Source organism: Nelumbo nucifera, chromosome 2 (assembly GCF_055504915.1).
Source record: "Nelumbo nucifera cultivar China Antique chromosome 2, China Antique-T2T, whole genome shotgun sequence".
NCBI lineage: Eukaryota > Viridiplantae > Streptophyta > Magnoliopsida > Proteales > Nelumbonaceae > Nelumbo > Nelumbo nucifera.
Window position 1 is genome coordinate 26254321 of NC_142650.1, and position 23371 is coordinate 26277691.

General features: G+C 35.6%; 2 protein-coding genes across 4 annotated transcripts; both read right to left on the minus strand.

Moving 5' to 3' along the window:
* Positions 1-453: 453 nt before the first annotated feature.
* LOC104595374 (putative sugar phosphate/phosphate translocator At5g25400) lies at positions 454-2190 on the minus strand. The gene has a single exon (XM_010256079.3). The coding sequence runs from the start codon at positions 1946-1948 to the stop codon at positions 899-901; it is 1050 nt and encodes a 349-aa protein (XP_010254381.1). The 5' UTR covers positions 1949-2190; the 3' UTR covers positions 454-898.
* Positions 2191-14021: 11831 nt separating this feature from the next.
* LOC104595461 (RHOMBOID-like protein 5) lies at positions 14022-18145 on the minus strand. Of its 3 annotated transcripts, XR_016082571.1 has the most exons (6): positions 17702-18143; positions 16232-16395; positions 15900-16063; positions 15236-15495; positions 14726-15139; positions 14022-14486 (listed from the first exon to the last, which is right to left on the minus strand). XR_016082571.1 is itself a non-coding variant. In XM_088898303.1 (5 exons), the coding sequence occupies exons 1-5, from the start codon at positions 17965-17967 to the stop codon at positions 15088-15090; spliced, it is 876 nt and encodes a 291-aa protein (XP_088754429.1). In that variant the 5' UTR covers positions 17968-18145; the 3' UTR covers positions 14683-15087. The 3 variants fall into 3 exon arrangements, 2 of the variants coding, with proteins under 2 accessions (XP_088754429.1, XP_019052911.2); XM_088898303.1 differs by lacking the exon at positions 14022-14486 and having other exon boundaries at positions 14683-15139; positions 16262-16395; positions 17702-18145; XM_019197366.2 differs by lacking the exon at positions 14022-14486 and having other exon boundaries at positions 14683-15139.
* Positions 18146-23371: the final 5226 nt, after the last annotated feature.

Below are 23371 nucleotides of genomic sequence, written 5' to 3' on the forward strand. Positions count from 1 at the left end.
TTTGTTAGAAGTTGAAAGGGCTAGAAGAGTTAAGGATAAATAAAAAATGACACGAGTAGAAGTAGTAAAAAATGATTTAAACACTAATAATTTAACAGTGAATATGGTTTTAAATATAACTGATTGGTAAAACAGGATTCTTGTAGCCGATCCCATATAGTTGGGATAAAACATGGATGATGATGATGATGAAATACCATCACACAGGAGAAAATTGGAGCAAAGCCATGCGACTCGTTTTGCATATTCCAGTGGACCATCCTGTATTTTCATCTCAGAAATCAGTTAGATTTCTACTATTTTGATTTTCTGAAAATAAAAATGTCCATAACACAATCTTCTGCTTCTGGAACTCGTTTCCCCCAATTGAAAGGAAATCCCTTGGCTTATTCATAAAATCAAAAACAACTTAAGAAGATGCTATCGCCATCCAACAAACAGCCTTAAAAGACAGGCAGGTAAAGCATTATTTTCTATATCTATGATATGTGAAAGGAAACCACAGTTTACAGTACAAAAGAGGATACAATTCAAATAAGAAGCAGCACATATTAATAAAATAAGCATAAAGGAGAAGGATGAGTTCCTACATGGGATTAAGAATTTAGTGGAAACAAAGGAAAAGACAGAGGACCTCTGAGATTCTTTCTCTACTCAAATACAGGAATTAGCAATGTAGAAGACAAGCATTAATCTCGATCCCCCGGAAGTAACCGCCATAAACTAACAACGAATATCTAGAAGCAGAAAACCCAAAAAACATTCCCCAAATCGCTAACCCTCTTCAAAATCCATCTGAATGAGACACCCCACTTCCCGTCCTTTCTCTTTTTTTTTTTTTTTTTTTTCTTTTCCCTCAAATTTTGGGTAGAAAAAAAAATCTGAATAAGCTATAGAATCAAGCCTGTGAATCGGTCTTCCTACTGGAACCTTCTCCTTCCCTCTCCTCCAGCAGTCTTCCAGCCTCCTCATCCGCCTGCGTTGCCTTCTTCTGCGCTTCCTTCGCCTTAAGCGCCTGCAACTTTGAGTGGTTGTAATATGCAACACCCAAGAAGGCAAGACCATACCCAAACAAGTTAATTGGAGTCACAATATCCTTGATCACCGACCATGAGAATGCAATCAATAGCCAGTCCTTCACAACTCCAGCAACATTCATGGTGAGTGCCGAGGTCTTCCCAACAAGCAAAAACACGGCAAGATTCAATGCGAAGGCGCAGAACGAATTGGTCCCAAAGATCAAGAAATCAAAGTGAAAGCTTGACGTCTGCTTCAACACAGGAAATTCGACGAGTACCCACGGGACAAACAAGAAGACAAGGCAGCACGGAGCAACATAGTAAAGAGATGTAATTGGGTTAAGAGTGATTCCCTTAGAAGTCAACAAGATCTGGATCATGACCAAACGCGTTGCTTCGAAGGCGACGGCGCCGAGCTGGAGAATTACGCCCCAGCTATCGAAGCGGGCTTCACCGTAAGCGGCAATTGCAACACCAAAGGAGATGGAAACCATGTTGGCCATGGTTTCAGACTTGAAATTCTCCTTCTTGAGGAGGACACCAATGGAATAGACGGCGACGGGCATGAGGGCCTTGAGCATTTGAATGAAGGAGACGGAAAGATAGATGTAGGCGGAGTTAGAGAACCAGAGGCTAAGGGAATAGAGAGCTCCGATGGGGAGGACAGAGGAGACATAGAGATCGCGGGACATGGAGACGGGCTCGACAAGCTTGAAGACGCGAACGAGGAGGAAAGCGAGGGAGGAGCAGAAGGCCATGTGGATCATGGTGAGGGAGATGGGGAAGGGCCAGTTGTAGAGCTTCTTGTCAAGTATGTACTTGTTGTAGACGATGACAGTGAAGCTGAGGAAGATCCATATCCCAACGTAGGCGTAGGATAGCAAGATCTTCTTCACGATGCTCTCGCTCAGAGATGCCCCCTTCCCCATTGCTTCTGAAAACCCTAGACCAAGAACTGACTGATGAGGCGATGGAATGAAGCGAGTAGAGATCAGGACTTCGGGAGGGTGTAGGATAAGAGGGGGAGAAGAACTGGTCAATCTATAGCTGTTTGTTTTTGTCTTCTGAAGAAGACTTTTGAGTTTTATTTCTCTCGCCCCCTGAGAGAGAGAGAGAGAGAGAGAGAGAGAGAGATGGGGGGAAACGAAGACTGGAAGGGGAAGTTGTTTGGAGGATGCAGAAAACTGGAAATGTTGTTAAGTAGGGGTGGGGCCTTAGATGGGCTAATGGGCTTACTGTTTATATGGGCCATTAGCGATCTTTTTCCAAAGGAATGACTTTCCCTTCATTAAATAAAAATAGGGCTGTCAATGGGCCGGTTTTATACTAGAGATGGTAATTTCACCCGTACCCCTGGGCCGATTATATTATAAAAAGGTAATATATAATTATTAATATATGCTAGTATATATTATTTTATACTATATAATATAAAATAGTTCTAGGTAGATTTAAAAAATAAAAAATAAATTAATTAATAAGTGTACAAGTAAGAATGACCGGAGCAGGGTGGGACAAAGTCGGGGTTCTCCATTCCTCATGGGGATGAAGATGGGGTTAGGATTTTTAGCTCTGTTGGTGTTTAAGGCAGAAACGGGATGGGGAATTTGAAATCGGAGTCAAGCACGAGACAGGCAAAACCGGCTCCTGCCCCGCCCCGTTGGCATTCTTACTCCACACAACCAAATCGAACCGCTTGAACTAGAAAGGCAAAACCTGCTTCTGCCTTTCTAGTTCTTGCCTGTTCTAAACCAATTAAGACGCAAACTAATTATCGCTTGAACTGGTTATCAGTTTCTGCCATTCTAGATCTTGCCTGTTCTAAACCAATTAAGACGCAAACTAATTATTGAGTTAATAATATATAAAGGTTACCAAATTTTATTAGATTATCTCTATTAACATACAAATTAGATAGATAATATATAAGATAATTTTGGTTAGAATCACTTGATTTATTAACATATAAGGCCCGACCCATTGAGGAACACCCCTCGCTACAGCAGGGCAAGGACATAAAGTATGAATAGATGAGCTAAGCAAAACAGCCAAACAGGAGGGAGAATTGAATGATTTTCATGGTTAAGGTCCTTAAGGATCTGTGTCCTTTATAGTTGTTCCCTAGTAAATGAACCGGTCTTCCCACTAAATATAATAAATGGTACTGTTATTATTATTTTTTTTAAGGCATAAATGGTACTGTGATTAGTTATTACCACTAAAATTGTATTTTACCCTCTAATTTAAAATAAAAGAAAAAAACACAAGATAGACATTGAGCTTAACGGCTCAGTTAGGCAGTTGGTCCGGTTTGTCCGGTGGAACAATCAAAGTCGTTCAGAGCCCATGACCCGAACGGCTATCCGGTTCACCAGTGTGACGAATACCATTCCATCCGTGTCAAGTGGTGTATTGACATATTGTATATGAAAACGATGGTTTTACCCCTTGCCCACGCAAAAGAAATGGGCCCACTAAGAAAAATACCGGGCCACAAGTGGTCTTATCAAAAAGGATGAGCCTCGAGGAGGCCCATTAATGAATCTCCCATCGTCACGAAACATTTACTGGGTGAATCGAATGACGTGAAAGAAGTGCAGGGGGGAGATTCTGATCGGATGGTGAGGAATCTACCCGTGTCTGAAGATATTTTATATGGTGGGCCCATCCCTAATGCTTTGCGTTAATGAACGGTCATAGATTCCTGCATCCTACCTATCTAACGCTCACTTTGCAAAAGTCTGGATGACTGGATCACAATTTTTCTTCCAAACAATACTAGATCTCAATATCTCAAAGTACATTAGTACTGTTTTAATTAAATTAATAAATGAAATCCCTTCAATTGCAAATCAACACATGAAATCCCTAATTTGCAAATGAAGTCATCTTTTTTTTCTTAAATTTACTCCATGGAGGAGAGATGGTCACCTTCAATTTTATTAATTAATTACAGGTCAGGTCAGAACCAAATAAAACGTTTTCTGAAACTGGTGCAACACGACTGTGGTGCAGTCATAGTATTGAACTGTCAATGTTCAAAAGGCTTGACTCTGAATCTTTGGGTTGCGTTTGATTGCTGTGCAATTTTATTTGCATTAGTGTAAATTAAAAATATGCATATTCTAATTTAATTTTGTTTTGAGCTTGATTATAAAAAGAAAAATTATTGCCAATCAACTGGTATCATAAAAAATATGATCAATGAGGAGGTATTTATCAAATTTCATTGGGGTGCTTTAATTGGTCAAAACTCTACTAATACTATGTCTTTCTCGTATCATAGGTTTTTCCTTGCTTTATTTTAATTTAGATCTTATTTTACTTCATTTATACACAATCAAATAAAATAAGATGAAATTTAAAAAACAAATAAATCCGAATTTACATTCAAATCATTTTAAATTTGCATCAATACAAATAAATTTGCACTGCAATAAACACAATCAGGTTTTATTTGGTTTTGGGGTTTCTACATGAAACATTTTTGGTTGATGAGTGAGAGATTTTCTTTTCTTAAAATGAAACATTTTGGATTGACATTAGTCAATGCAAATTGTTATTTCTACCTAAAACGTCAATTTGGTAGTTTCAATTATAAACATCAATGATCAACCCTTGCATTCTTGTAACTGAAATGGACTAAACATATTTTTCAACCCAAAAGGTTTGACATTAAAAATAGCAATGGTACTTAACCTAAATTACTTTGATATTCAAAAATTCTTTATATTTTATAAATTTAGAATTTTCCTTCCATGCTCCCTTAAGCTATGTTTGGTTTGAAGGAAAAATTAGGGAAAGGAAAGTACCAAACGCAGCCTTAGTGGTGAATAAGCTTAGCTTAGACTGAATTAGTCATTAGAAATGTCACATGGAGTCGTGCTGATTATTCTCAAAATTTTATTGAGATGATTATTTTATGTCTAAAAAATTTTTTATATTCCAATAATACCCCTAAATCTGAATTATTTTTAGAATTGGAATCATTTTCTTCAACTGCTACCAAGTTTTCTTTTATGTTTTTTCATCTTTGGCCGACCGAAAACTTTGAATTGAATCATACTGAAGTTTGGCTTGATGGAATAAGTCAACTAATTATGCTACCTAACCAAAAGGATTGTATCAAAACCTAACTATATATTTATTTATTCATTTACTTATTTTTAAAAACGTTGTGCCCTTAATCCTATGTACCTGCAAAGCCACGTGGCATATATAGAAATGTCACGTGGCAGATATGGGAGGTGCCACGTCAAAGCTGATATATAGTCAAAGTTGAACGTGTAAATGTGCAATTATTTATCATTCATGCATGAACGTGACAAGGTTACGTTATTAAGCAGTTGTTAAGTTGTATTAAGTTATTAATTTATTAAACATTTTTCAGTTTGCTCTCTCTCTTAAGCATTGCCTTCTTAGTTTGGATCGCTCATTAATGCAATTTTTTTGTTTTTTTTTTTTTCTTATAAAACAGGATCACTCATTGATGCATTGATCCACAATGAATGAGAACGAATGAATGAGTGGTCAAACTGTTCAAACTATCTAACGGTTTTGGCCATTATTTATTTTTTATTATTTTTTTATTAGAATAGTATTTATTCAGTTCAAGTGATCGGATCATTCGACCCGAAAATCAGACCTCTGACCGATTCATTGCCCGCTCAATTTTAAAAACCTTGTTTGACTCATTTAATAATTTAATAAGACTTAGGTGTTACTCGGACCTGGGTATTCTTTGGTAATGCCCATGTGGGTTCACCGTTGGATGCTTGAACACAAGAGATTTTTCAATGGAGTGGGTCTATTCAGAACTGAATTACTGAACCGAATGAACCGGTTATATGTGTGCTGATTATGTGGTTTGTATGCCGATTAATAACCGGGTTGGGACTTGGGAACTGCAATACGTGTGTTTTGCTGAACGATACATCTTTTTCAGTTAAGAAAATTTATATCTTAATGATTAATATCTGAGTTGAGATGGCCGAGTTGATCTAAGGCGCTAGATTAAGGTTCTGGTCCGAAAGGGCGTGGATTCAAATCCCACTCTCAACAAGTTATCTTCCTTTTCACATCCTTCAAAAGTATGCTTCCCAGATTAAGGTTCTGGTTCACACCGTCTAATAGTCTGGTTCGAAACAGACGGCCCATTCTTACAAATAAATTAAAAAAATAAAAAGCGATTAAAAATCGTTGACGACCGCTAAACCGCTTAGGTCAATGGGTTGTTGACTTTTTCAACGGTTTTTGGTCAAAATTGGGTTTGGGGTAAAACGGAACTGCTTGCCTGAATAGTTCCCAGGCCGAACAGTCCGACCATCTGGGTCAATGGCAGTTCGAAAACCTTGAACTACATAGTTAATCATAATTATCTAATTTTTGCATTTTATATGATAAATATATTGAAAAATGCATCAATGAATTAATATTAACCAATAAATATTAATTTTTTTATAAAAACAATAGTAAAATAATTAAAAATTTTAAAAATATATTTTAAATATTATTTTATTGATAAAATATTAAAATTTTAAAAAATTAAAAAATTAAGTAAAATAATTAATATTTTATTAACAAAAATATTAAAATATAAAACAAACAATAAGGTTTCAACCTTTGAGGGAAAATATGAAGTAGGGGATCAAAAATCAAGTGTAGACGATCCCTAACCACGAGATTTTGCCATAGATGAGAAATTAGAGCTAGCGTGGACCGATTCCATCCACAACCTCTGCAGAATGAGTGTTCATTCCGTGGACGGGACCGAAGATGAACACAGTGTAAATTAGCTTAGTTGGCCAATATAATGGGGTCCCCATTCATCAATACTCCAGACCTTAACATATTTCAAATTAAGGAATTTTATTGTCTCTAGTTATTAAATGGACCTGTTCTTACTTGATAACCTTAATGCTTAATTAAGGATAATTAATTGGCTACTTAAGGAAATAGACAGTAACACACCCACCTACGCACAGAAACTCAGAAATTTGAATCAGGGAAATTGAACTAATATGTTCATATAGTCCAACGGTAGTCGGTAGACCAATGAAGAGACCACACGTTTGGAGTGAGTAAATGATTGATCTGGATAGGTTTCTTGTTTGCTTCTCGCTGAGTAAAAGTTGTTTGGTAGAGTTACAGCAAGCAATTGCTGTTTCACGCATAAAGGGAAAGGGAATTCTAGATCAGTAGAGGACTTAAATGCACATTTTCTAATTTGGTGCCATTTAAATCCCACCAAAAAGTTGGAAAAAATGGATAGAAGGAAGTCATTTTCCATAGGTGTTTGGAAAATGGAAAGTTAGACTCAGCTTTTTGCATCACAAAAATGCCTGAAAGGGATCTAGTTCCTTAGGTGGTAGAAACATCCTACTTGGATTTCAAATCTCTCTCTTAATGCCCGTTAAATAGTTGCTGAATTAGGAAACAAAAGAAAAGGGCTCATTAAATTGGATATAAGGTTTTAAGTACCGCAATGTGTCGGTGAATATCGTAAGATTTGTATCAATTTTCTGGGTCATTGATACATGAAATACTTAAAACCAGGGTTATTTAATAGTTTTAAATTATAACAACCATGTTAACATATCTAAATACAAATTATGAAAATTAAAAATTAAAAAAAGAAAGTATCGAACTTATTAGACACAAGACCATCTCAGTACTTTGAACCTTGATTGAATTTGATATTGAAAATATAACCATACTTACTATGAAACAAAAGAAAGAAAAAAAAAACAGGATTTTTGGCTATAACAACCATTTAACTTAGCAAAAAAACCCACTTTAGACCCTAAAAAAAAATTAAAAAGGCTATTTTTGCCTTCAAATTATGATGGAAAGGCCATTTTAAGGAAAAATAAAAACATACTTATGTGACATTACTCAAATTTGAAAATGCTACTTTAGACCCTTAATTTTGAAAATGGCACTTTAATAAAGTTAAGTATATTACTTCAGGGTTTATGATGGTATAAAGTTAATTAAGTAAATTAATAAATTACATTAATTATGATAATTAAGTTTAAAAACTGAATAAGTAAATTAAATTAATTAAAGAAACTAAGTTAGTTAAATAAGTTAAATAACTAAAGCTAATTGATTTAAATAAGTAAATTAAGCCAATTAAGCAAGGTTTTAAAAATTGAACTGAAAATGGAACCACTTTATCCTAGGTTGGATAGTTTGGCCTTGACCTCAGGCTTGGGTTGGGCTCAAGCCTTATGCCCAATTCTTGGGGTTGGGCTCTCGATGAGTTTAAACTCAGCCAGCCCACCCAACTTGCACCCCTAAATTAAACTAGATAAGTAAATTGAGGCAATTAAGTGAATTAACTAATTGATTAAGTCAATTAAGTTAAGTAGAGTAGGGTAGATAAATAAATTAAGCTATTATTAATTAAGTTAAGATAAATAAATATAAATAAAATAATTAAAGAAAATCAAGTAAATTAGTTTAATTTAGCAAATTGAGTTACTAAGCTAACTAAGTTAATTAAGTAAATTAAGTTATTGTTAATTTACTATTAGTTAAGCTAAGTTAGTATTTAAGTAATAATTTTTCTAAATTGTTATTAATTATTTACTATTAAATTAATTATTGTTAATTTAATGACTCTAATTTGATAAAATCATTGAAGTAATTTATTTAAAGTTAATAAAATTTATTTTTAAACTAATATATATTTTTAACATATAAAGTTACCCTTTTCAAACTTTAGGGCCTAAAAGTGGGTATTATTTCAAACTTGAGCAATGCCACATGATCATACTTTTATTATTTTATTCATTGTATAATGGATCATGTCGTCTATTTTTTCCTTAAAGTAGCCTTTTCATCATAGTTTGAGGGCGTAAATAGTTTTTTTTTTTTTTTTATTCTTTGAAGTCTATAATAGTTCTTTTAATTCTTTTGAATCCATGTTCCAAAATATATATGACCGTGTATTTGTATGACATGTAACATTTTCCAGGCTCATTGATATGTGAAATACTTAAAACCAGGCTTATTTTATAGTTTTAAATACAAATTATAACAATCATGTTAACATGCCTAAATACAAATTATGAAACTAAAAAACTAAAAATAAATAGAGTGTCGAATTGATTAGACGCTCGACCATCTCAATACTTTGAACTTTGATTGGATTTGATATTGAAAACATAACCATACTCATTACCCTTTTTCTTTTGTAATTTTAGGATAGGATTATAGGGCTTCTATTTATATATAACACATGTTACACCAACCTGGTCCAAAAACAGTAAAACTCCCCATTACATTATTTCCTTACATTTATGGGCTTGGTGGAAAGGGAGGGGGTCTTTATCTAGGTTTTGATATTGGAGTGTAAGTTAGAATTAGGGATGGCAATTTCTACCCTATCTGGTAGGTACCTTCCCCAACCTCCCCATTGGGATTTTTTTTTTTGTTTAAAAAAATGGATTTTGGGATTTTATAACTTGTATAGGTATGGGTAAATTTCAGTACTAGGTTAAATCCAGCCTCCCCAACCTGCATATTATTTGAAGACATATTAACTTAGGCTTAGTTTCGAAAGAGTACAAATACAAATATATATAGTACAAAACCTTATATTTTGTATTATTTTTTATGTATTTGTATTGTATATATTTGTATTTGCATGCATTCTTTTCAAAGTGAGCTTTAGTTCGGAAGGAGTACAAATATAAATATGTACAGTACAAATACTCACAAAATAATACAAAATACAAGGTTTTGCACTATACATATTTGTATTTGTAATCCTTCCAAATGGAGCCTTATGTATTAGGTGCTGAATGTAATAATATTTTGAATTTTATGTGAAGGATATTTGATAAATAGTTGTTTTTAAATATTTTAATCAAATAATTAAAAATTTTGATGTTTTCTTTCTATTTTACTTGTTTATTGCTTATATATAATAGGAAATAATAAGAAATTAGATGCCGGTTTTGGACCCGACTTGTCAATCTAACCCACCCACCCTCAAATGTGGGAGGGTAGGCTTGGGGAAAGTTTTGCATTTTCATATATTGGAAGGATTAGGATTCTGAAAATCCAACCCACTACGGGTTTTGTGAAAGGTACGGGTTGAGAGAGATATAAAAAAGTGTATAAAGCCTACAATTTATAAAACCCTCCTCGAACCTACCCTATTGCCATTTCTACATAAAACAGACCGGTTGGGTCCAGCTTTTCAGCATGTAGATCGGTGCATGCATGGCAGCATGGGACGGGAGCGTCTCCAAATAAACCCGTGAGAATATGATCATGGTAATTTTGGCAGTACAAGCTTATGAATGAAGCCATGCAGCAGATGGACATCAAGTATTGCCCAGAAAAGACCAACTTTGTGTCTTTGGCTCATTTCACTTTATCTTACAGGTCCCTATATTGGGGCCCTCTAAAGTTGGGGTTTGTTTGGACTCTGGACTAAGTTTTGAAGGACAAAAATTTCAGAAAAAATATAAAAAAAAATCTGTCTTGATTTGGTAAGGATCAGAGGCAAACCCATTAGAATCTCAAGCCCAAAAATGATGGAAGACAGGGCAATCAAAAGCCCAAAATGGAGAACACCACACAGGATGGCAGGAGGCCGTGATTGAAGATGCTAAAGCCCATTAGAGTCAAGCCCTAAAATGATGGAAAATAGGACACTCAAAAGCCCAAAATGGAGAACACCACTCAGGATGGCAGGGGGCCGTGAGTAAACATGCTAAAGCCCATTAGAATCAAGCCCAAAAATGACGGAAAATAGGGAACTCAAAAGCCCAAAATGGAGAGCCCAACGCAGGAGGCCGTGACTGAATATGCTCTAAACTTAGGGTATCAGGTGTCTTATTAATTTTGAGTGATCTGACTTCTGAGAATGACTCAAAAAGATGTCTGATCTATTTATAGGTGTTTGTATGGTAATGGACTTTTTTTTTTTTAATTTTGTTGATATAGATCACCAAGGTGTCAAATGAGATCAATGATGAATCGTACAAGTTTGGACAAGAGAATTGTTGTTTTCTTGCTTGCATGCCTTTTCATTTTTTTCTTTTTGTTTTACTGCTTTTTCTTTTTCTTTTTTTTTTTTTTTGCTTTTCAAGTTTCCTCTACTATTTTACTTTCTTCCTTTCTGTTATTACATCTTTTGCATTCCTTTTTTTTTATTTTTCTTATTTAAATTTTCTATTCTTTATTTTCAAACTGCATTGCACGTGAAAATATGATTTTGGCGATGACCCAGTAGCTGAGATGGTCACTTGATGTCCCTCCAATTAGACCTGTTCATGGGCCGGGCTCAAGCTTGATTTTTGTCAAAATTCTAATGGGTCCGGTCCGAAGCCCGAACCTGAGACAGTGTAAAATTGGGCCCAAAGCCCATCCCGTAAACAGGTCTACCTCCAATGTGAAAAAGCAGGATCAAATTCGCGTTTCATAGTGAATATTTTTTATTTCAAGTTAAGACGTATACAAATCTTTTCTGCTTCAGAGTGAATATTTTTGCAGCATCAGCAGCTATCTTTCTCGCTTTTGCAACCACATGCTTTCCAATCAACTGCAGTGCATGTCATGAAAATCAGGATGCCTCTTGTAACTAAAGAAATGATATCATTGTCATCATCCATACGTTCCTGACTATATGGGGTCGGCTACATGAATCCTGTTTAACTAATCCGTTCTATTTAATGCCATATCGACTGTTAAAATGATGGTCGGGATCAGTTTAATATTAATGCAGCTCTAAGGACCATTAAAAGAGTTCTTGCAAAGGAGCTGAAGTGAAAAATCAATGGATTTCCCACATAGCTCTAGTCAAGGCAGTGAAGCCCAAATAGAAAGTCTTAGACTTTGTATTGGATGTTACTTTCTCCAGACATCATAGTCATCTTAACCTTCACTTTTCTGCCAAGCTTGAGGTCAACATTACTGCTATTGTGGCTAGTGGTAGCACTGTAGGTTTAACTTGTGGTGTCAATTCCGACGTGGTTGTCATCAGTGTCAAGCTCATTCATTTAAGTGCCTAGCTCAAGTGCAAATTGATGGATAGAGCCACCTAAATGGTGGGTAAAACTGTAAGAAAGTTCAATCTGATGTATTAAAATTCTGTCAACTCAAAGATGGGTCATTCATTCTATGATTTCTACCTGATCCAGATAATGAAAGCCTAACCAATTAATAAAAGGGGTTTGACTTACCTTTATGAATCAAAATCAGAACAAGTAGGATTAGTCTTAGTTGATTAAAGAGTTTCTTCCTTCCCATAAGCATTAAGCATTGTTCATGCCTTAATGCTTTCTTTAGCATATAAACTGAAAGAATAATTAGTTATATACAAGGTTCAAAATATCGCAACATATCAGTGTTCATACATTCATCGGTTTTTGAACCCACCAAAGCACTATTTACATTGATTTTGAGGGGTATTTTTGTGTTCAAATATAAAGTCCCCTCCTTGAACATTCTTAACCCAGAAATATCAGCCTGAAAAAAAAAAAGTTGCACTCTGTAAAACTGTGCAAAATGCAAATTTTTGTGTTTTGTGCATATCAATACTCTGAACCATGGTTATCCATTGTTTGGTCTCCATAAGAATGGAATAATGGTAAATTATGCTCATAGATGGGAATGGGAATGAGAAATCACTCCAATTTTTTCTTTTTTTGGTATCAAGAAATTACTCTAACTGGTTGATCATAGTAGATTCCATGAACTTCCATGTTGAACCTTCGCACTATTTTCCTTGCAATCTTTCATAAGAACCTAATAGAAGTAAGGTAGGGCAATCTTATCAGGCTGATTTTTATCAAGGAAAACATGACATCCTCCAATTCTTGATGCCAAGTAAAATGGATTCATTTGAACTTAGTTTTGATTGACATTTAAAATCACATTATTGCCAGCTGAAATGAATTCATTTCCAGTTGTTCAGAGAAAAACAGAAATCAGTTAATATCCTAAAATCTTGAAGTGGTCTTATTCCAATGGCTCCATAGATTATGGAATTATTCTCCAAAATATAAAGGAAAACCACATCAGAGTTAATTCATTTTATGTCTCATTGAACAGGCTAAAAACTATATTTCTTTTCTGGAACATTCCAAGATGGCAATTGATATCACCCTTTTGGCATGACAGATCATTAATAGTTTGCAACACAGAAGCTGCAAACTTCCAAATGCAGCCTTTACATTATTTTCAGTCCCTTGTCTCCACCATTCCATGTATTGGAACTATTACTGAATTGATGCTTAAGCATCATGAAGACTGTTAGCTTGTTAAGACCTTTTTCCCTTTTACTCTTTTCCTTCAGTTGGCTGATTGAAGAGATTCAGATGTGTGCCATAGCTATTGTCTAGAGAAGGACCATTGTCCTGTGCCATAACAAATTCCATCTTATGGCCAGAACCCAGTGACTTGGGGTCCTTGAATATCCTAAGAGAGAAGGTTGTAGAGATAATAGCACGCCAAGCAAGCAGGGGACGCCTACATAGAACCCTTCCTATGTTGTTGAGTGGCAAATGATGCTAGGTGTCCTTGAATTGTTGAGTTGTAGGGTTGATGTTCACATACAATTGTTTGATGCATCAGAACTCAAGCACACAAACTTACCAGCCTCATCAAGGAAAAGAAAATAGGATCAATAAAGTTAAAGAGCTTGCTTCTAAAAGCTAGATAGGATTAGAAGCATAAACATGGTGGTAGGTGAGAGAAAGACCATAAACAGACCCCATCTTTCATTTGTGCATATATAGGTGTATTAGCAGTAACTTGTCTTTAGTGATTGATTTATCTGAGAAATCTGGTCTTTCATAGGATTGAGCAACATCAAACGTGAATGTACTATGACAACCACTTGGTTGAATGTATTTGAAAATTGTGGCCTTTAGGCAATTTATTGGTGAAAAAAAAGATGCCTTTTTTTGTCCTCGCCTCCTTTGAAAATAATAAAACTAAAAAAAATGCCAAGGGAGAAGCAACTGTGTTGACTGGAACTATTTGACCAAGAATAATCCCAAAAGTGGTGAAAATCCATTGGTCATCACTGGTGTTTGCTTCTACTTTCAGGTGGACATCAGAGATATTTCAGACATGAAAGAACACAATAGAGGAAAGAAAAAACAACTACTATATGTTAATAACTTACCAAGTGAAGACACCTAGATCTTTGACCACAAAAAGCAGGTCACCTCTCACCTTGGTAGTGAAACAGGCATTGCAATCCCCTAAAAGTAGTAAAATGTTCCACCATTTCTGTCTTGATATTGAGTAAGGCCTTTTTCCCACACATTGTAAAGGAAATGGAAGACGAACCTGCTTTCCATCATCCTCAATCCTAATCTTGTATAACAACCACCACCTTGATAAATGATTATTTAATGAGTTGCATGAAGCTCCGGATTGTTGGATACCTTCTCTGCTTAAAGAGGTGTAGGTTCTAATAAAATAGCCTGCATGAAGCACCTAAACAAAAGCATTGCCTATCAACATTCCTCCATTCTAGAATTGATCAGTAAGGTGAAAAAAGTGTACAAATTTGTAAGCAAACATATCTCATACAGAATTTGAGTAGTTGCTTCAGTGGAAAAGCCTACCTCTCCCTTGAAAGGGGTTAGTTTTATTTCTTCATTATCAGCTCCAACATGTAATGGTCTACAGATTTTTCTAGTATACAAACAAACTTTTGAACAAATTGTACTTACATATAATTAATTACTTTTCACAATTCACATGGTCCCCTAAGATGTACTAGGGAATTCATGTTCAACTATTTCTGTGAGCTGGATGGATTTCATTAAGTCAAGCGTCCAACCGTCTTCTCATTGTTGCTTCACCCTTGATATAGAGGGAATGATAGAAGCTTCAGGGACATTTTCTCCCTTACCCTCACCTTTTTCAAATAGAGAACATGCCTTGACAGAAATTAATGCATAAGCTTTAAAGAGCAAGGTGTAAGGAAAAGATGGAAATGGTTGCTGCTGACATGCCATCTTATGATCTTAATGCTCAAAGAATAGGGAAGAGTATTAAGAAAGCAACAGATGGTTTATAGGAGAATACAGTATCAGTGTTTGGATGGCTCCACACCATACAGCTTAAGCAAGCCACCTATGTATCTGCAAAAGTTCAAGTCCCAATTTGATCAGAGAGCTTAGAGCCTAGATTGCCAATTCATAGATAATAATCAGGATAACACTATTTCAATGACTCACCCAATAGTTAAAACAACAAAAGACACAATCCATAATAGATATTGATAACACTTGTGTTTTGGTTTCAGATGTCTCATGTCATATCCTGGGGGAATGTGCTTCCGGCTAACCCATCCAAACTGAGGACGAATGAGAAGAATAAATCCAAGGAAAAATCCTGAAAGGAATCCTCCAATATGAGCAGAACTGTCCACGTTAGGAAGAAGACCCACGACCAAATTAAGGCCGATAATGAATAAGAGGTTAAAAAGTGATGTACACTGCATAAAAAAAACAAAAACCATTTTACAAAACCAGAATAAGTTTAAAACAGCTGAACAAATGTGGCACAACATGTTCTGAACTTAACTAAGGTAAGTCAACTTGGAGATCTGTAAGTCACGAGTTCTATCTAAAATGTTTTAAGATCAAAGCAACATTTTCCCATTCAATAAATTTTTTTTTTTTTGTTTGGTACCAATATAATAAACAATTGCATAACTTTGTTGTCTTATTGTTGAGTTGACTGACCTTGTTCATACAAAATTTCAAAAGATTTCAGTCAGCTAGATTCTTGTAAAACTAAAAGTGATTGATTTACAAATATATCTGATTATAAAGTCACTCAACCTTGATGGGTAAATTGCTCACATATTTTACAAAAGAAGATATAGTTAGAAGGGACCTTATTTGAATAGATTGTCCAATTTGTTAAAAGCTCAGAAAGCATGGCACCTAGCATCCCAAAAAGTGCACCCGAAGCACCAACTGACATGGCTGACTGAAGATTAAGGGAAGATAATAAGCTCCCACCAAAGCCCGAAAGAACATACAGTAGTCCTATTTTCACTGAAAAGTGGAATAGTAAATATTACTTAACATATCTCAGATTTCTTTTTTTGTTTTGAAAAATTAACTCGATGCCCCACGCATAAAAAAGGGTGAAAATTAAAAAAAAAAAGAACAACTCTAGAAAGGATCAAAATTTGTGTTTGCATTTTGGCATACAGTTCTTACAAAATCCAAATTCTTGTTCAAGACGGACACCTATAAATAGAAGGCTCATCATATTAGCAATTAGATGGATGGCTCCAGCATGAAGCCATATGCAAGAGAAGAGGCGCCACCATTCACCCTTCTTCACCACTAGTCTCCACTCAAGGGCTCCCATTAGTTCTAGCCTGCAAAAAAAAAGAGCAGTAGGATATAACTCCCATTTGTAGTTGTTTCTAACTGGTAGCTAAAAGTGGATGGATTTGACTGATAAATAGATGACTTCATGTGAATTTTTTCCTCTTTATATCCCAAAGTTTAATGTATAGTCCTCAATATTAGAGCAGATCCTAAACCATGCCCAAGAAACAGCTTCAATTGGATAAGGATTACGAGTCCAATTGGAATGGTAACTCACCCACTGCTTCTTCATTAGAGAATTGGTTTAATAAGTTTACTATTGCAAATAAAGAAATATATTTATCCTTGTATAATTTTCCTCTTAGAATTGTCATAAAAAAGTTATGATGTGAATAGATGAAGAAAGATTCTAAACTGAAGGCATCAAGTATGAATTTCATTTCAATTATTATAATTTATAAATATTGGGAAAAGTAGCCTAATCTGCTTAATTTGGATTCTTGTCTAGACAATCCACCTGTTTCTGCCACACGAAGCCATAATTTTTCCAAATCCAGACAGACAAGGAACTCTCTTGCCATGTATTCACTCCTCTTGTCCCCATCAGCCCCATACTCCACTTGGTATTGGACCATTACCCCAATGATATCATCAATACTTTTTTTTTTCTTTTTTTCTTTTTCAATCAAAAGTTTGCTCACAGAAAAGAGTTCATTTTTAACTCATCAAATTTGTCCAATTAAGTCATGAATAGAAAATGGAGAGGGGAAACCATGGGGCCTAGGCTATTCAGTTTTCTTGTCTAAATGACTCCACCATGATGCAAGTGGGTAATTTGTAATTAGAAAAAAAGATGCATACAACATTAAGCAGAGTTGCATCTAGGAAGAAACAACTGCTGGCAATATTGCTAAAGGTCCAGAGGTACATCTAAAATAAAATGTATGTGCATTATATACCCAAAGTCCAAAACATTATATATCTCATTTAAGAAAATTTAGGAAGAACATTGAATGTTCTAGAGAATCGAACTGAATTCCTTTTAGCAAATAAATGCACTGGTCTCTCAACATTCAGTGTCAACATTTCAGTGTTTTTATATAACAGAAGCAAGAAGAATATAAAAAAGATAACCACAGGAAAAAAATGAAATAAAGTAAACTTCCAACCACCAAGAACAAGAACATAATTAAATAGAGGATGATCCATGTGACATGTACACAGAGAAAATTGCCGTGAAAAAAAAATTGAATCATGAAGAAATAAAGATAAACAAATGCCCTTATTGGAGTAATGGGTAAAGGGGGAGGGGGTGGAGAATTGAAAGAACTGATAACAGAGAGATGGGCTTACGTTGTGGTAGAAGGGCCAAAGAGGGGGTTCTGAGAGAGCGGCTGGAATGAGAACCTTCCGAGAGAAGGGAAAACACAGAGATCGATGCCGGTTGTGGACGGGCAGTCGTTGACATACATGGTGTACGCAAACAAAGCCACATCTACGATGAAGATTGTGGGCACGAGCCAGGGGAACCATGGCTTTGGCTGGGGCGGGTAGAAGTACTGCGGGGCTCGATCAGGATAGGTCGCCGCCTCTAGATCTGATCGGGGTCCCTTCCCCATTTCCAGATGAGAAAGAAGGGAAATGGGAACTGGGAACCACACCTAGCCTCCGTACCGGCGGTAACGCTACTAGCAAACCGGCGAGATGGAGATGGCGGAGACCGGCGGTGTGCTGTTCCGGGTGTTTGGCGCGTTAGAAACGGATGAGAACCAGTCAACATGGGTTTTGTCCTTCGTGAGAAGTTCAGTTATTTTTCCCGCGAATATGGAGAATTCAGTTATATTTCTATGGTGCTGGCGCCACGTCGGAGCCACGTCATTGGATCACCTTAAACGGTTGAATCTGCTGTTTGGTGTGCCGTTTTCTGAAAAACATTGGGGCAACGATCAATGAAATCGCCCCTTCTAGTTCTGGACGTTTCTCCAAATTCTCGACTGTTGTGTTCAACAAATGCTGATAGGGTATCCGATGTGGAGGTGAGATTGGCTATGTTTGGCATGGTCTTCAAAACCGGACTGGACAGTCAGATCGGAAAAACTAGGAACCAGTCAAGTAACCGGTTCCATTTTACCCCAAAACTGTTATTTCGCCAAAAACCGTTGATTTGGTTAGCAAACCACTGACCTAGGCTGGGGGTGATCATGGGTCGGGCCGGGCTGGGCTTTGCACTTATGATAAGGGTTATAACTTAGGGCTGGGCCCAACTTGGCTCGGGGTTCCAAATCTGAAACATAAGCCTTAGCCCAGGTCTATAGGGCCTGGGCCAAACCGGGCCTGATTTTGGGTCAATGTCTTTCATATATAAAACATTACATATCTATAATATTTTATATTAAATGGCATAACATGCATATAAACTTATTTTATACATTATATAATATAAAATATTACATATAATATAAATTATACATGTCATGTTATAATATTTATATATAAAATATATAATCTAATGTAAAATAACATGTATACATATGTATACATTATACACAAAATGTGTAAGTTTAAATATATACGGGTCGGGCCAGGCCTGGGTTGGGCTTGAAGTATTAAGCCCAACCCCGGCCCTAAAAATTGCGGGCCTGATGTGGGCACGGGCCAAGCCTGAACACAAAACCTAGGCCCAAGCTTGGAATTTTCGAGTTGGGCTTGTGCGGGTCAGCCCGGGCCGAGCTGAAATGATCACCCCTAACCCAAGCGGTCAAACCGTTTGAACCATTTAAACCATCCAACTGTTTTGGCTCTTTTTATTTTTTATTTTTTTTTGTCAAAACGGGTTGTTTGTTCGTTCCGTTCAAACGATTGACCGTTCGACCTTGGAGCCGAACCCCTAACCGGTTTGTTGTCCGATTCAATTTTAAAAACCTTGACGTTTGATTCTATAGTCATTTATTAGAAAAACACCACCACCTTACCACCACTTAGGTTTAGGGTTGACATTTATTGTGCATGAAACAATTATTTGGTTTCAATTTTCAATATTTATCAAATAAACATTAAAACCTAGAAACACTTGAAATTATATGCATTCTTTAACAGTTTCTCCCAACGAATCAATGTTTATTGAAATACAATGCTGACATGGAGTATTGTAAGCTGAAGTGGAAGATAGCTTGTGTTACTTGAAACACCCCATCTATAAACTTCCATGAAACCAAACAAATATAAATGGCTATGTATGGATTTATATACTTGAGGCATTGGAGAGAGTTGAAATCAGCCCCCCACAAGATAGTTTCCCACAACGTCCCACAGCACATCCCTACCGTGTATTTCTGATACTATCATGGGGAGGTGTTCCCAATACACGACGGGGATGTGTTGTGAGATGTTGTGGGAAACTATCTTGTGGGGGCTGATTTGAATTCCATTGGAGAAACTTTAAATTCTCCTTTCTCCCGAGTCCCAACACCCAAGTTTATTAAAATAAAATGCTTACTTGGAACTTTGTAATGTGAGGTGCAAGATAGTTTTATGAAGATGTTACTTAAAATCTATACAATTATAAAAAGTACAAATGAGGGTGTGAAATTTTTTTTGACTAAAATACCTACATTTGTTATTTAGTACATCTCTAATTATGAAGGCTGAAAATATAATTTCAATTAATGCTTTTCACCTCATTTAATCCTCTCATTAATTCTTATATTTAAGGTATTAACTCACATTCTCTCTTATTGAATTCTATATTTAAGTTATTTTTTCACTAATAAATGCTACTAATTAAATCTATATCCAATACTTTTAATAATATATACCCATATATTTTAAAATTTACTCAAAACAAAGTCATTCTTTACCCAAGTGATGACTAAGAAATTCAACCATCCTAATCAAATTGGTCAATCCATGAAATCATAGTTAGATAATAAAATTTATAAATATAAATAAATATAGAAAACTACAAAAATGTAGAAAAATAGACATATTTATGATATTTTTATTAATCAAATTAAAAAATAAGTGTAGTAAACAAGAATTATTTTTATTGGTGATGGAAATGAAATACATAATCTAAAACTAGCCAAAAATGAAATTATTTTCCTTTTTAGTGGAGATTAATAATTGAACTTTTGGGTCAAACATGTCAACCTTTAATGTCATAATTAAATAATAAAAATTAATAAAATATACAAAACACAAAAATGAAAAAATATGTAAATTTTACAAAAAAAAAACATTTGGGCACATGTACAATATCATATATTTATCATATTAAACAAAAAATAAGTATACATAACAGTATTATTTTTACACAGAGAGAAATAAAAAAATAGAAAAAATTGAACACATATATAATTCCATATTTACACCACTATTAAAAATTTGAATAAGATTGTGGAGATTTCTTTTGATTAAATTACCCATCTTTCAAATTTAATCCCTATATAATTGCGAGGTTTAAAATGTAGTTTGAACAATAATTTTCACCTCATTCAATTCCCTCTCTTTAAATCATACATTTTTTTTGATAAATAAACAAAAAAAAATACCCTAATAAGATAAAACATTACAAAAAAGAAGGCCACCAAGTAGGTAGGCTTTCAATGATACCCAAAACTTTGCAGCCTAATATAAGTTGCTACATAATTAGATTCTGATTTTGCAATCTACATCCGATTAATAGCAAGAAACAAAAAAAAAATATGAAAAAATAAAAAATACATGAATTTTGTAGAAAATCTTGGATACATTATAACTACCATTATCATCATATAGAATTCTCATGTGTAAAGCAACAAACATTAAACTGAGATGGAATACAATTTTATGGGCATACTTATTGGTGCCCATAAAACGCCCAACCAAACAAATAGGCAACAAACATTGAAGTATTTGTTTGATTCCGTTTACGTTTTTTTATTCAACATTTGTACTTTATTTGTTTGCAAAACTGAGAAAGGTAATAATTACAACTGTTTATGACAAATAGGCCACTAGTCACCACATCAGCATAAAAGTGAAAAAATGCCTAACCATTTGAAGAAGCTTTAAAAATTAACTCCCCCAAACGGTAAGCATGTATAGAAACCAAAGTCACTTTTTGCTATTCGCGATACATATGGAAGAACATAAGAGGAGAATCGCTGAAGTGGCACCTATGTGGTAGAGTTTATTGAATAAACGCCCACAGTTTCGAAGACCCTCGAAATGCCCTTAAAACGCCCAACCAAACACCAAAAAAAATGGAGAAGTACAGATAGATTCATTGTAGAATTCTGATTTCCTCTGCAGATCTACAATATTTGGAAATGTCAATTACTCCCACCCTATACATCAATGCCCGCCTATGAATTGGCATCAATTCCGATCTGACAGCAACCCCAACTGTACTTTAGGCCTATGAATTCTGACCTGGGCTAAACCGTCACTCTCCCAATTAGGTGAATCGCATTTCACCCTCCCCATGTTCATATATGCAAAATCCCTGGCCAAAACCCAAACCAAGCTTACCTGCAACTTTTCTCAGAGAAGAATAGAAGATAGGAGGCCACCGTTGCTACCCGGTAGGTTCTTCCATCGTTTCCCTCAAATCTATTGTAGAGGAACCACCCGCCGCTGCTAATGACTGCCGGCGGGTGGATTCCAAGTGTTACTTTTGTTTATTTTTCTTATTTTTTAGAACTGGAACAGGGTGAACCACCGCTGCAAACCATGGCGGGCGGCTCCCCCGTCCAATGATGTTTTCGAGCCAACTGAAATTTTTTTCTTTTGTTTCAGGAATAGGTTGGAGGTTTCACGAAGCTCAAAGTTGACGGTGAAGGACCAACCCGGTGCTGCTAAGGTGTTCCTCCAAAAACCCAGTTGTCCTTGTTCTGTTCCCTCAAAATCCAATTATTTATTTTTTCTGTTTTGTGAATGTTATTTTGGACCCATCTTCTATGTTATTTTTATTCACATTGTAATAGCGTGAAAAAATGGATATATGTAGCTGATTTTGATTCCCGACCACCTAGGCCTTCAATGGTTTGCTCTTAAATCTTTCCAATGCATGTTGGAACAGTAGCATGTCTTTCCTAATTCCCATATACTTCACTATTGTAATGGGGTAAAATAACCATTGGTTTGCTCTTAAAAGTTTCCATTAATTTTTCAGATTATTTCCATTTTGATGATTCTACCTAAGTTGATAATTTGCGGGAGATTTAATCATCCATGATGTTGTTGTTTGTCAATGCTCCAACCTATATTGCAATAAGGTTTCTTTTTCAATTTTTTATCTACTGGAGTGAGATGTGCATGTACAGAGGATGAGGCATCCTTAGTAGAAAACATTTTAATTTTTTATGTTCTTTCATGTTATAGTTTACTTAGGGACCAGACTATAAGAAAAACCGGCTAAGCTGGCGCTAGCTGAACCGCCGGCATAGACTTATAAACTGCCGGCATAGACTTATAAACTGCCAGCATAGACCTAAGCCGGCGGTTTATTGACCACCACCTATAATTGCATCGCCCTAGGTCATGAACGTCGGCCTAAAAGACAATGACTGCCGTCCTAGAGACCCAGTCCAACCATTCATAAGCCGGCGGTGTTTATAGAGCCATTGACCTATAGAATGTATGGTGGCGGTCCAAAACCGCCAGGGCAGGGTATATTAAGACGACAGCGTGATTGTGGCCTAGTTATTGAGCCGGTAGTCATAACCACCGGCTTAGAGCCATTTGTTATTTTAATAAACCGCCACCTTAGGTAAACCATGTAATCAAAACTGACACTTTTAACCGCCAGCTTAGAATAAATTGTCATCTAATTAAACCGCCGCCATAAATATATTAACTGCCGGCTTAAGTGTAATGATATGTCAAATGTGGTGGTTTCTATGACTGCCGGCATAGATTTTGTTAATTTTTAAATAATAATAATATCAGTCGACACCTGCTTATAAAAAAAAAGAATTGCATGGTGGCATATTGAATTTTTTTATAAAAAAAAAGAATTTCATTAATTATAAAACTGAAACC